The following is a 13305-nucleotide window of genomic DNA, read 5'->3' on the forward strand; positions in this document are numbered from 1 at the left end:
TTATTACAGTAATACTTGCAAGTATTTATTTGTCAGTTTTGTTTTTAGACAGGAGAAAAAGTGCCAGTTACTCAAGTGTCTTCAAGGCAAGCCAATCCTAACATGCAGCTGCAACGAGGCACGAAAATAGAGATACAATAACTCAACATAGTGCTACCAACAAGAACAGAATTGTGCATTTACAAGAAAATCTCAGCTTCACCGAGCAGTGCCTGCATGACACAATCTCATGGCTCTATACCGCTGGATCGTTTAAACTAGGCATTTTGTACACATGCAAATGTAACATTAAAAAATGTGTAATGAAGAACTGTAATATATTTTTTTAAATTACAAACTTTCATCATAGCTTCCAATTGGTAAATTGGCCATGGCATTATACACATTTGTGTTTGCTAAATACACGCAACATGGTGAGAGTTTGAGGAGAGAATGCTGAAACAAGCACCATCCACAGGCCGGAGTGTAGAATTACAGCGTTACATGCAACTGTTTACATACGTGATTTCCATTCCAGATGTTTACATGGGCAGTTCGATCTTAATGTTGAAATATAATTGCGTCCGGATATCATTGTGGCAGGGTGGACAGAAGATGCAAGTAAAACAAGATTTATTTTATTAATCTATAGCTTCTCTCTAAATGAACACCAAGCCAGCTTTCCATTTAGTTTCAAAGGAATTTAATGAATGAAACTTCAACAAATGACTGAGTAGATCTGATCTTATTCCATTACAGTTGTTTGATGAGTTTAAGTTAGGCCATCTTTAAATAGAATTCTCGTCATGAACAAGAAGTCTCATTGGGGGGGGGGGGGGGGGGGGGAGGAATGTCAGACTTTGCCATCCCATCTGTTTTAGGGCAAATAATGCCAAGGAAAATCCAGAAGCTTGCCCTCACCACCAGAATCCCAGCAAGTGTGGAACAATTCCTGGCAGCCGATTAGACAGCGAAGTGGCTGAGAGCTTGCTGCCACAACTCCAGACTATATTCTCTAGAAGAGAAGGATTGGTGGAGCAAGGAGCTTTGAAAAATCAAAGATAATGCCGTTTTCAAAAACTGCAGCTATTAACCAGATTGCGAACACTGCTGCCTCCATATTAGTTTATAGGCTGTTTGCATTTTTTAAAATGGGTTAACGGGGTTTGGACAATATCTCGGAAGATCTGCCATAAAGCACTCGTCACAGGCACCTTGAGGAGGTAGATCCAAATTTCTGATTGCTGCTAACCAAGGTACTTCAAGCGCAATACAAAACGCAGGCTTTCAACAAGGTACCAGCAGCACACCAAACAAGAAGTTAATGAGTGCCACCCGTCAGGTTATGGGTCTTTGAAAAATGCAGAAACTGCATCAAGTGTTCGGTGGGAACGAGAGAGGAAATAGTGAATTGATGCCTCCCTTGAGAGTGTGTGGGAGAATAGAGAGTGTGAGGGGAGTGTGCGTGTAGGGGTAGAGTATTTCCATAAGCGTGCACGCACGCGCGCACGCACACTCACCCTCATCGTGTTACTCATCTGCATTTATTACTTTCTTTTTGCTCACCAAGCTGTTTCTTTTCATAACTCAGCACTTTTGTTTTTTGAAATTGATGTCCCGAATTTCATCTTTCCAAAATTTGCTCATAGGTTGCTTGAGTGATTTTTTAAAAGGAAAATGTAAATGTGGCCCTCCACGTGAAAAGATGAAAAATTTACGGTATTTATCCTTATGCATCATAGACCTATATGAATAAAGTGAAAATCAAAATTCATTCAACTCTTGACTCACTGAAACTTCCCCGAATCATTGTGAATGATGTGATTTTTCGCTGTCTCAGCCCCGAACGCAAGATCAAGATTCGCCAAGTGGACATAAGCCAGGCTTGGCTCCCAGTATATCAATCCGCTAGCAATGAAGCGACTTCACCCACTTGTGTGGCAATTCAAGATGTTGCAATCTAATCTTAACAACTGTGATTCTATTTCCTCGCCTATTAGGTTTCTGCTAATTGGGCAAATGTTGCTAGGGAGTTCATTCAGAAAAAGTAACCCAGTTAGTCGTTCAGAAGTTTGCTTGTGAGTCAACTTTGGAAATTCTCCAACCACAGACACAAAAGCTTCTATTCCTCAGCACTGGGACGGCAGCTACAGCAGGGGAGCAACTTAGGGATTTTATATATAATAAAAGCTCATGCCAAGAGTTTCTCTCTCTCTCACCTCTGGTTGAGAACGTAACTATGGAGCCCTGGCTGTGGGATAACAATTCCCCCTCTCCCCGGCAGTGGATTGCTGCAGTGTGGAGGGGCCAGTAGAGCAACAATCTTTTAAAATAACAGTGATGGTTCGCTTTCTCTTTCCCCTCTGCCCGACCCCATTCATTATTCAGATTTAACAGTCCATACCAATGCATTCTCCCAGATTGGCTTGTGTCCTTGCTCCCCCGATGACACTGTGCCCACTTCACCCTTCCCAACTCCGGGACCTACTCTGTCCGTCTCACCTGCATTAGCATTTTAACACCGGGTTTCCCTCCAATTGACCACCAGCTCCATCCAACCCAAAAGTCTATATTTGCGGACACTAGTTTATGAAGACTACTCCTAGTTCAACACAAGGATACAAGACAGTTAAAACAACTATGTGAGTGCACTCCTTTGCAGCGGTAGTGCTGAACCACTTTAATGCTCCAACTTTAATGTTTAAATACATCATACAGAAGGACGTCAGAATCTTCTGATCTTCTATATACATCCACGTAGCACCAAGTCATCGTACCTGTTCTGCAAAACAAAGGGAGGGGGGGGGGAGAACGAATAAAATCAGAACATATATGCAAAGTTATTTCATAGAATTACAGCTATTGCTCCAGAAAACAGGCCATTAGGCGGATTAACTCTGCATTAACAGGGCAGCACGGTGGCGCAGTGGTTAGCATTGCTGTCTACGGCGCTGAGGATCCAGGTTCGAATCCTGGCCCTGGGTCACTGTCTGTGTGGAGTTTGCACATTCTCCCCGTGTTTGCATGGGTTTCACCCCCACAACCCAAAAATGTGCAAGGTAGGTGGATTGGCCACACTAAATTGCCCCTTAATTTAAAAATAATAATAATTGGGTACTCTAAATTTAAAAATTAACTTCCACATTTGCACCGCTTGGTAACGTCACTCATAACTTGTGACATCCTTCGTTTACTATTAACTTTTTAAATTACATTTGAAAGTAATGAGTGGAATCCCCGCGAACAGCCAGGCTCCACATCCTGAGTGCTGCCTGTACAAAATAAATGTTTTCCAATGTGCTCGTTGATTCCTGTTGTGATCCCTTTTATCGTTTCACCAAACCACTGCAAACAATCACATTACTTACAACCCATCCCAATCTCGGAATACAACGCCAAGAAGTTTATTATTAATTTTTAAAATAAAGTTAGAATACCCAATTCATTTTTTCCAATTAAGGGGCAATTTAGCGTGGCCAATCCACCTACCCTGCACATCTTTGGGTTGTGGGGGTGAGGCCCACACAAACACAGGGAGAATGTGCAAAATCCACACGGACAGTGACCCAGAGCACGGAACGAACCTGGGACCTCGGCGCCGTGAGGAAGCAGTGCCAACCACTGTGCCACCCTCACAACACCAAGAAGGTGAGAATTTTCAGAAGCTTAAGGGGGAACTGGTGTTCCTTTTTCAGGTGACTGGCTCATTTCCGTACTCTGCCTGTGGCTAGATCAGTGTTCAAAAGAAAGAGGAACTGAAATGTCTGATGGGAGAGTTAGTAACCAACTATTGCACGAGAGCCTTAAAACAATTTAATTTAGGTCAGTTTTTTGGTTTGTGCGTATTTAATGCGAAAGTTGCAATACTCCAGAGGATTTTTTTTAAAACCTAGTTGTCACGTTTGCTCTTGAAAGTTGCTCATTCACTAGGCTCAACAGCCAGGCAGTACCGGAGGGGCATTCTTCGAGAGTGAAACTTAGCAAGAACTACAGGCAAACCTCGAGTATCATCGGGGCCAAGCCCAAGCCCATCATCCCCAGGAGTCCTCACATGTCTGTCTCCACCTGTGGATGACTGGGTAGCAATTCTGGCAGAAAGCGTTGCTGATTTTAACTTCTCTCAGTTCAGATATGCTGAGTTAGATTGTAGTTCTCCCCCCCCTCCAAAGTCGTCGTCGTCCCCCCAGTCCCAGTACATCGTTAGATTTGGGCAAGTTAAGGGAAGGAGCTGACTGCTAATGAAATTCACTGGCCCCAAGTCACACAGACTAAGAACATCTGCAGCTTCAATCCCAGGTCTCCATCAAGTTGGCTAATCTCACCTGGAGTGACTATGCAGGAAATGCACTGCGGCAGGTCGCCAAGGCTCCTACAGCAGCACCTTCCACACCCGTGCCTGCCACCCATACATACCGAGGCAGCAGATGCACTGCAGGCACCACCACTTGCACGTTCACCTCCAGTAATAAAAATCCCAACTTGGAAATATACCCGCCATTCCTTCGCTGTCAGTGGGTCAAAGTCATGGAATTCCCTTCATAACCGTTATCAGATGAGCTGTTGAACATATTCTGATTGACATGCGTTGAGGGTGGGTGGCGCGGGTAAATCTGGTGTTAAATTATAGACAATGAAGCACTGATATCAAATCCTTTACACTAGCTACCTACCAAGCATGGGGATTCTTTTGTGCTGCATCCTCCAAGTTGCTCTCTCTAACCAGCTCATTCTGTGATACGACGCTCTGCAAAGTAGTCAACATTCATTTCGGAGTTTGGACAGCAAATGGTAGTGGTCTATTCGACTGTGTAAGGCATCACAGATGACCACAGTCCCATCCTCACTCACCACCCTTTCCAACATCCTACAACTGAACCAGGAAACAGGATTGCCCCTTCCTAGCATAGGGCACCGAGGACAAATCATAATGCCTTCATTGTCACCCAAGCTGAGATGGGTTGACTCAGTGCGTACTGGCAACTGAGTGTCGAGTTTGCCAGCTCTGTATGACACAAGTAATCTACCTAACAGTAATTTAATCACTGAAACAGCTAAGGCAGTGGTTGCCAAGATCCTCAACTCATACCACTTATGCTCATCACTCAATACACTATGTTGATTCCTGAGACACACTGTGCTTTCCGTAAACAGTTAGGGTCAATTTCCTCCATCGCTTGGTCATTCTTGCAATATCAGAGGATAATACAACACTGACTGGAGGTGTGCCAATAAGAAATAGGAGCAGGAGTAGGCCATCTGGTCCCTCGAGCCTGCTCCACCATTCAATGAGATCATGGCTGATCTTTTGTGGACTCAGCTCCACTTTCCAGCCCGAACACCATAACCCTTAATTCTTCAAAAAACTATCTATCTTTATCTTAAAAACATTTAATGAAGGAGCCTCTACTGCTTCACTGGGCAAGGAATTCCATAGATTCACAACCCTTTGGGTGAAGAAGTTCCTCCTAAACTCAGTCCTAAATCTACTTCCCCTTATTTTGAGGCTATGCCCCCTAGTTCTGCTTTCACCCGCCAGTGGAAACAACCTGCCCGCATCTATCCTATCTATTCCCTTCATAATTTTATATGTTTCTAGAAGATCCCCCCTCATCCTTCTAACTTCCAACGAGTACAGTCCCTGTCTGCTCAACCTCTCCTCATAATCCAACCCCTTCAGCTCTGGGATTAACCTAGTGAATCTCTTCTGCACACCCTCCAGTGCCAGTACGTCCTTTCTCAAGTAAGGAGACCAAAACTGAACACAATACTCCAGGTGTGGCCTCACTAACACCTTATACAATTGCAGCATAACCTCCCTAGTCTTAAACTCCATCCCTCTAGCAATGGACAAAATTCCATTTGCCTTCTTAATCACCTGTTGCACCTGTAAACCAACTTTTTGCGACTCATGAACTAGCACACCCAGGTCTCTGCACAGCAGCATGTTTTAATATTTTATCATTTAAATAATAATCCCATTTGCTGTTATTCCTACCAAAATGGATAACCTCACATTTGTCAACATTGCATTCCATCTGCCAGACCCTAGCCCATTCACTTAGCCTATCCAAATCCCTCTGCAGACTTCCAGTATCCTCTGCACTTTTTGCTTTACCACTCATCTTAGTGTCGCCTGCAAACTTGGACACATTGCCCTTGGTCCCCAACTCCAAATCATCTATGTAAATTGTGAATAATTGTGGGCCCAACACTGATCCCTGAGGGACACCACTAGCTACTGATTGCCAACCAGAGAAACACCCATTAATCCCCACTCTTTGCTTTCTATTAATTAACCAATCCTCTATCCATGCTACTACTGTCCCCTTAATGCCATGCATCTTTATCTTATGCAGCAACATTTTGTGTGGCCCCTTGAAAAAAGGCTTTCTGGAAATCCAGATATACCATATCCATTGGCTCCCCGTTATCTACCGCACTGGTAATGTCCTCAAAAAATCCCACTAAATTAGTTAGGCACGACCTGCCCTTTATGAACCCATGCTGCGTCTGCCCAATGGGACAATGTCCATCCAGGTGCCTCGCTATTTCTTCCTTGATGATAGATTCCAGCATCTTCCCTACTACCGAAGTTAAGCTCACTGGCCTATAATTACCCACTTTCAGCTACCTCCTTTTTTAAACAGTGGTGTCACGTTTGCTAATTTCCAATCCGCCGGGACCACTCCAGAGTCTAGTGAATTTTGGTAAATTATCACTAGTGCATTTGCAATTTCCCTAGCCATCTCTTTTAGCACTCTGGGATGCATTCCATCAGGGCCAGGAGACTTGTCTACCTTTAGCCCCATTAGCTTGCCCATCACTACCTCCTTAGTGATAACAATCCTCTCAAGGTCCTCACCTGTCATAGCCTCATTTCCATCAGTCACTGGCATGTTATTTGCGTCTTCCACTGTGAAGACCGACCCAAAAAACCTGTTCAGTTCCTCAGCCATTTCCTCAACTCCCATTATTAAATCTCCCTTCTCATCCTCTAAAGGACCAATATTTACCTTAGCCACTCTTTTTTGTTTTACATATTTGTAGAAATAATCACACCTTCATTATTTTAAACATGAAAACAACCCAAACTGCCAAAATGAACAGCAGCAAAGTGACACATCCACACACCCGTCATGATATTTAGATCAGCATATCATGGTGCAATCAAACACACACTGATGGACATGCAATAGGATCAACCAACACACACACAACATCGCAGCCAATCACCAGTGAGAGCACACGCACTATAAAATCAGGAGACACTACAGTTTCCGCTCGCTCCAGCAGCAGCCAGCTCAGAGCACCGAGCTCAGAGCCTGCCACTCATACATTCACCATGTGCTGAGTGCCTCACCCAGATAGTAATAGGACAGGGTCTACAGATTAGCTGGTAATGCACGTACCCAAGTTAGCAGTGTGCTGTTATAGTTAATAAAATTGAGTTACACCATCTCCAGCCGTGTTGGATCGTTCGTACATCAGAACACCCAACACGACATGATACCAGAAGTGGACGCAAGCCAGCGCCTGAGAGACCTACCTGCAACGTTTCAGCAATCGGCCGCCCTGCACCATGGAGAACATCAATCCGCCGCCGCCGCTCCGAATCGCTGGCAATCTCGGGGTCAATTGGAAACTACTCAAGCAGCGCTTCCAACTCTTCCTCGAGGCCAGACAGGGAGAATGCATCGGACACCAGGAAGGTTGCCCTTCTTCTCTCCACAGCGTGGCAACACGCCATCCACATCTTTAACTCCCTTGCATTTACGGATGGCGAGGACAAAACCAAATACAAGACGGTGCTCCTGAAGTTCGACGAACACTTCAGCGTTGAAGTAAACGAGAGCTTCGAGAGGTACCTGTTCCAGCAGCGCCTGCAAGGTAAGGATGAACCTTTCCAGTCTTACTTAACACACCTCCGCATCCTCGTGCAGTCCTGCGGCTATGGGACCACCTCTGACTCCATGATACGCGACCAGATAGTTTTCGGAGTCATGTCGGACACCCTGCGCCAGTAGCTCCTTCGGGTCAAGCAACTCACCCTGGCGACTGCCGTTGAGACCTGCGTCCTGCATGAGTACGCCACCAGCCAGCACTCACACATCCAGGCGGCCGAAACAGCACGGCACGGGCCCCACGAGGCGGAGCGGGTCCAGCCGATCGAGTACCCCCCGGGCCGTGGCTGGAGGCCGGCCATTTCGCGCGCTTTCCGAGGACTCCCGCGCTTGTACGCGCCAAAAGAGGGGACGCTGACGCAGAGGAACGCGATGCGCAGGCGCGCACTACGCAAGACCGCACCGCGCATGCGCGGTGGCGCAACGAATGCACTGACGTCACGACGTGCGGCAACTGTGGCTCCGCTCATTTAAAGCAGCAATGTCCTGCCAAAGCGCGACAATGCCTACGCTGTGGCAGGTTGGGCCACTACGCAGCCTGGTGTCAAGCAGCTCACCCGGCCAACTCGTACCCGTTTAACCAGCCTCGCAGAACGTTCGGGCAATTCAACCCACGCTCACCGAGTCCGATCCCAACGTCACACAGACCAATGACACTGAGGACAGGGAGCCCTTCCGCGTTGCTGTCATCAACAAGAACCAGGCGCCGTCAGTGCACAGCACTGATCCGGACGACGAGTGGTGTGCCACCCTGACGGTCAACCCAAATTCGTCGCCCACCTGAGAGACTTAATTTATGAACCTTTTCATATTGGACTCACTGACTTGTTCTGACTGTTTCAGACTTTGCCATACTGTTTGAGATTTTGACTTTTGCCATACTGTTTAAGATTTTATTATTGTTTGTTAATGACATTGGTTTCGTTCTTGGTGTAACATAGTTAGTTTCTGCACCTGGCACCTTCCTGTGTATATAGTATAGCCACATGTACATATTGTTGTAAATATTGCACACACATGATTAGATGCACTCACCACAGGTCTTTATTTATTATCATGTAGTCACATATTCTTTGCGAAAAGGGGGGATGTCATGATATTTAGATCAGCATATCATGGTGCAATCAAACATACTGATAGACATGCAATAGGACCAACCAACACACACACACAATAATAATCGCTTATTATCACAAGTAGGCTTCAATGAAGTTATTGTGAAAAGCCCCTAGTCGCCACATTCCGGCGCCTGTTCAGGGAGGCCGGTACGGGAATTGAACCCGCGCTGCTGGGCTTGTTCTGCATTACAAGCCAGCTGTTTAGCCCACTGTGCTAAACTAGCCCCTGCAGCCAATCACCAGTGAGAGCACAGGCACTATAAAAACAGGGGACACTACAGTTCCCGCTCATTCCAGCAGCAGCCAGCTCAGAGCACCGAGCTCAGAGCCTGCCACTCAGACATTCACCATGTGCCTCACCCAGATAGTAATAGGACAGGGTCCACAGATTAGCTGGTAATGCACGTACCCAAGTTAGCAGTGTGCTGTTATAGTTAAAGAGCTAATAAAATTGAGTTACACCATCTCCAGCCGTGTTGGATAGTTTGTACATCAGAACACCCAACACTACACCCCCCACACCCCCGACCCCCCAGCTATCTCCCAGTCTTTCTCTCACTCAACTGACACAGAATTTACCCAAAACTCCAGAGCCGATTCAGCCTCTACTTTTTGTCTTTCGGATTCACAAAATCACAGAATATTACAGTGCAGAAGAGGCCCTTTGAGTCTGCACCGATGCCCTGACCTGCCCACCTAATCCCGCTTGCCAGCACTTGGCGCATAGCCTTGAACGTTATGACGTGCCAAGTAATCATCCAGGTACATTTTAAAGGATGTGAGACAACCCGCCTCTAGCCGCAGTGAATTCCAGACCCTCACCACCCTCTGGGTAAGAAAGCCGTTCCTCAAATCACCCCAAAACCTCACGCCCCTTACTTTGAACTCGTGTCTCACGTAACCGACCCTTCAACTAAGGGGAACAGCTGCTCCCTATCCACCCTGTCCATGCCCCTCATAATCTTGTACACCTCGATCAGGTCACTCCTCAGTCTACACTGCTCCAGCGAAAACAACCCAAGCCTATCCCACCTCTCTTCATAATTTAAATGTTCCATGCCAGGCAACATTCCACCGACAAAAAAGACCCTTTTTGCATCAACTCACAACGATCAGTAGGTCCAATTCTTATTATTCAAGGTGCCGCTTCCTTTCTTGCCTCTCCTTGGGTTTTCAATCAGCCCTGTGGAGGGATTTGCTCATCGCCCAGTTTTAAAATACCAGCCTGTTTCTTTTCCTTTTTTAACAGATCTGACATATTTATACTCTTTATTTCATGTGGGAAACAGGGCGAGTGCCAGAACCCACATTAATTACTTCTTTGTGGTCTCACCAACCGCCAGGGTTAAATTTGACAGCGCGTCTTTTACTTGTTACCAGTTGGCTGTGCTCTGCCGACGTCATCCATCAGAAAATGCTGCTAAGGCATTATATAAAATGACTCAGTAATTACTTTGCAGCGCTTCAGTTCGGTCAAACCTTTTTCTCCTTTAGTACGTGACCCGCCTAATGCAATCACTGATGAAGTTTCACACTTTGGTTTCCTTCATGATCTAATGGGGAAGTCACCATCCTGCGTGGTTCTAAGATGGCACCATTCTTGGTGCGGAGAGCGTTAAGGGCAAGTTTAAATGTGTTCGCAATTATCGGGGGTTACAGTAAACAGCAACATGCATTTGTATAGCACCTTTAAAAAAAAAATTGACACAGGCGGCATGGTGGTGCAGTGGTTAGCACTGCTTCCTATGGCGCTGACGACCTGGGTTCGAACCCGGCCCCGGGTTTGCACATTTCTCCAGTGTCTACGTGGGTCTCACCCCCCACAAACCCAAAGATGTGCAGGGTAGGTGGATTGGCCACGCTAGATTACCCCTGAATTGGAAAAATAATTGGATACTTAAATTTTTTTTAAAGATCTGACAGTAACCCACACAAAGAGAAATTGGGAGAGTGATTAAAAGTCTGTTCAAAGGGGGAGGTTTTAAGGTGCAACGCAGAGAGAGGCAGAAAGGTGATGGTGGACGAAGCTGAAGATGCAGAGGCAATGGAGCAGGGATTAAAATTGAGTTTGCAAGAGGCCAGATTTGGAGGAGCAGCAAAAGTCCCCCGTGAGTTGTGGGGCTGGAAGGGAAGGGAGAGGTCGTAGAGGGACTTGAATTTATTTTTTGCAAAAGCGAGGCATGGCTGGGCCAGGAGCCAGTGTGAGCAGGCAAGTGTAGGGGGCCAGGAGCCAGTGTGAGCAGGCAAGTGTAGGAGTAATGGGAAACAGGGCTTGCTGAGAGTTCAGTTACGGGAAGCAGTTTCCTTTTGTTTAATAAATTTAGAGTACCCACTTCATTTTGTTTCAATTAAGGGGCAATTTAGTGTGGCCAATCCACCTACCCTGCACATCTTTGGGTTGTGGGGGCGAAACCCACACAGACACGGGGAGAATGTGCAAACGCCACACGGACAGTGACCCAGGGCCGGGATCGAACCTGGGACCTCGGCGCCGTGAGGCAGCAGTGCTAACCACTGTGCCACTCGGGAAGCAGTTTTCAATGAGTTCAAGGTTACGACCAAACCTTTTCCACGGGCAGTCAGTATGTAATGTGCAATAGAACTAGAGGATAGAGGACGACGAAACGCAGTAGGTTATATGGACAGCACAGTGGTTAGCACTGCTGCCTCACAGCTCCAGGGACCCGGGTTCAATTCCGGCCTCGGGTGAGTCTGTGTGGAGTCTGCACGTTCTACCAGTGTGTGCGTGGGTTTCCTCCGGGTGCTCCGATTTCCTCCCACAGTCCAAAGATGTGCAGGTTAGGTGGATTTGCCATGCTGAATTGCCCCTTAGTGTCCAAAAGGTTAGGTTGGGTTTCTGGGATAGGGTGGAACTGTGGGCTTAAGTAGTGTGCTCTCTCCAAGGGCCAGTGCAGACTGGATGGGCTGAATGGCCCCCTTCTGCACTGTAAAGTCTATGATTCTATGATAATGATCTGGGACACGCTGCCTGAAAGATTGGTGAAAGCAGATGACAATAGCAACTTACAAAAGACAACACGACACATACTTTTAAAGGGAGGTTAAAATGGCAGGGCTCAGAAGTATAGGATGGGTGGAACTAACGGAACAGCTCATTCAAAGGGCATGCACAAGAGTGATTGGCAGAATCGAGTCCTTCAGCAATGTATTGTTCTGTAACTGTACGAAGGCACAGAGACCAGAAAAATCATGTTTCATCCTTGAACTGTGGTATTAGCAGAAGGCAAGTGAAACTTTGCAACTGATGTGGTGAGGAAAATAAACTGGGATTACCATCCCTTGATCACTGCCTGGTGAACCTTGCGTGAACCTGCGTTTGCGAGGGTCACAGGCTCTCATGCACGGAGAATGGGCACTTGAGACACGAGAAGCACAGAATCTTGACCTGGAGTCAAAGGACGTTCAGCTGGTCTGTCAAACATTCCATCCCGCCCGCGATAATTCCAGCTGTGGGCGGGACTGGAAAATACCAGCCAGAGCGTCAATTTTAGGTTCGAGAGAAAATAAATATTCAATTCCGGGTGTGCCCAATTCCACCCCAGTCAATCCATTTATATTAGTTGCCTCGGAGACATGGACAACAAAAGGACTGTTGTTAAGGTGACTGCATTAAAGATGTGGACATTCAGGATGTTCCACATATCCTACCCGGAGGAAAAGGCTGTTCAGTAAGTGATGGAGATGGCTGCAGAAAAGAGAAATTAGTGCACAAGATCAAAGAAAGAAAGATGCAATACTCCAGTCACATCATTATAGATTTTACAGTGCAGAAGTAGGCCATTCGGCCCATTGGGTCTGCATCGACCCTTGGAAAGAGCATCCTACTTCAGCCCACGCCGCCACTCTATCTCCGTAACCCAGTAACCCCACCTAACCTGTTGGACACTAAGGGGCAATTTAGCCTGACCAATCCACTTAACCTGCACATCTTTGGACTGTGGGAGGAAACCGGAGCACCCGGAGGAAACCCACGCACACACGGGGAGAAAGTGCAAACTCCACACAGTCACCCGAGGCCGGAATTGAACCCAGGTCCCTGGAGCTGTGAGGCAGCAGTGCTAACCACAGTGCCACCGTGCCGCCCACTGTGTTATTAGAGCAGGCAGTCGATTCAGAGACAATTATTGGAAGAAAATTTAAAAAGATGATGGATATGATCGACCGGGTGCAGTTGACCCATGGGGAATGTGGAAGGGCACCAAAGGATAAAGAGAGATGGAGACACACTGCAGTCAAACTTCTGGGAAGAAGGTGACACCCACAAGCAAACAAAATTCAATTTATAT

The 13305-nt window shown here is 46.6% G+C and overlaps 1 protein-coding gene across 1 annotated transcript in view; it reads right to left on the reverse strand.

Moving 5' to 3' along the window:
• LOC140402337 (NF-kappa-B inhibitor beta-like) overlaps positions 1 to 13305 on the reverse strand; it is a 28495-nt gene continuing 15190 nt past the window's right edge. The window contains exon 6 of the mRNA XM_072490052.1: positions 1 to 2761. Within this exon, the coding sequence (XP_072346153.1) occupies positions 2723 to 2761 (39 nt within the window). The 3' untranslated portion in view covers positions 1 to 2722. The remainder of the gene's footprint in view (positions 2762 to 13305) is intronic.

This window comes from Scyliorhinus torazame, chromosome 25 (assembly GCF_047496885.1).
Source record: "Scyliorhinus torazame isolate Kashiwa2021f chromosome 25, sScyTor2.1, whole genome shotgun sequence".
NCBI classification, from domain to species: Eukaryota; Metazoa; Chordata; class Chondrichthyes; order Carcharhiniformes; family Scyliorhinidae; genus Scyliorhinus; species Scyliorhinus torazame.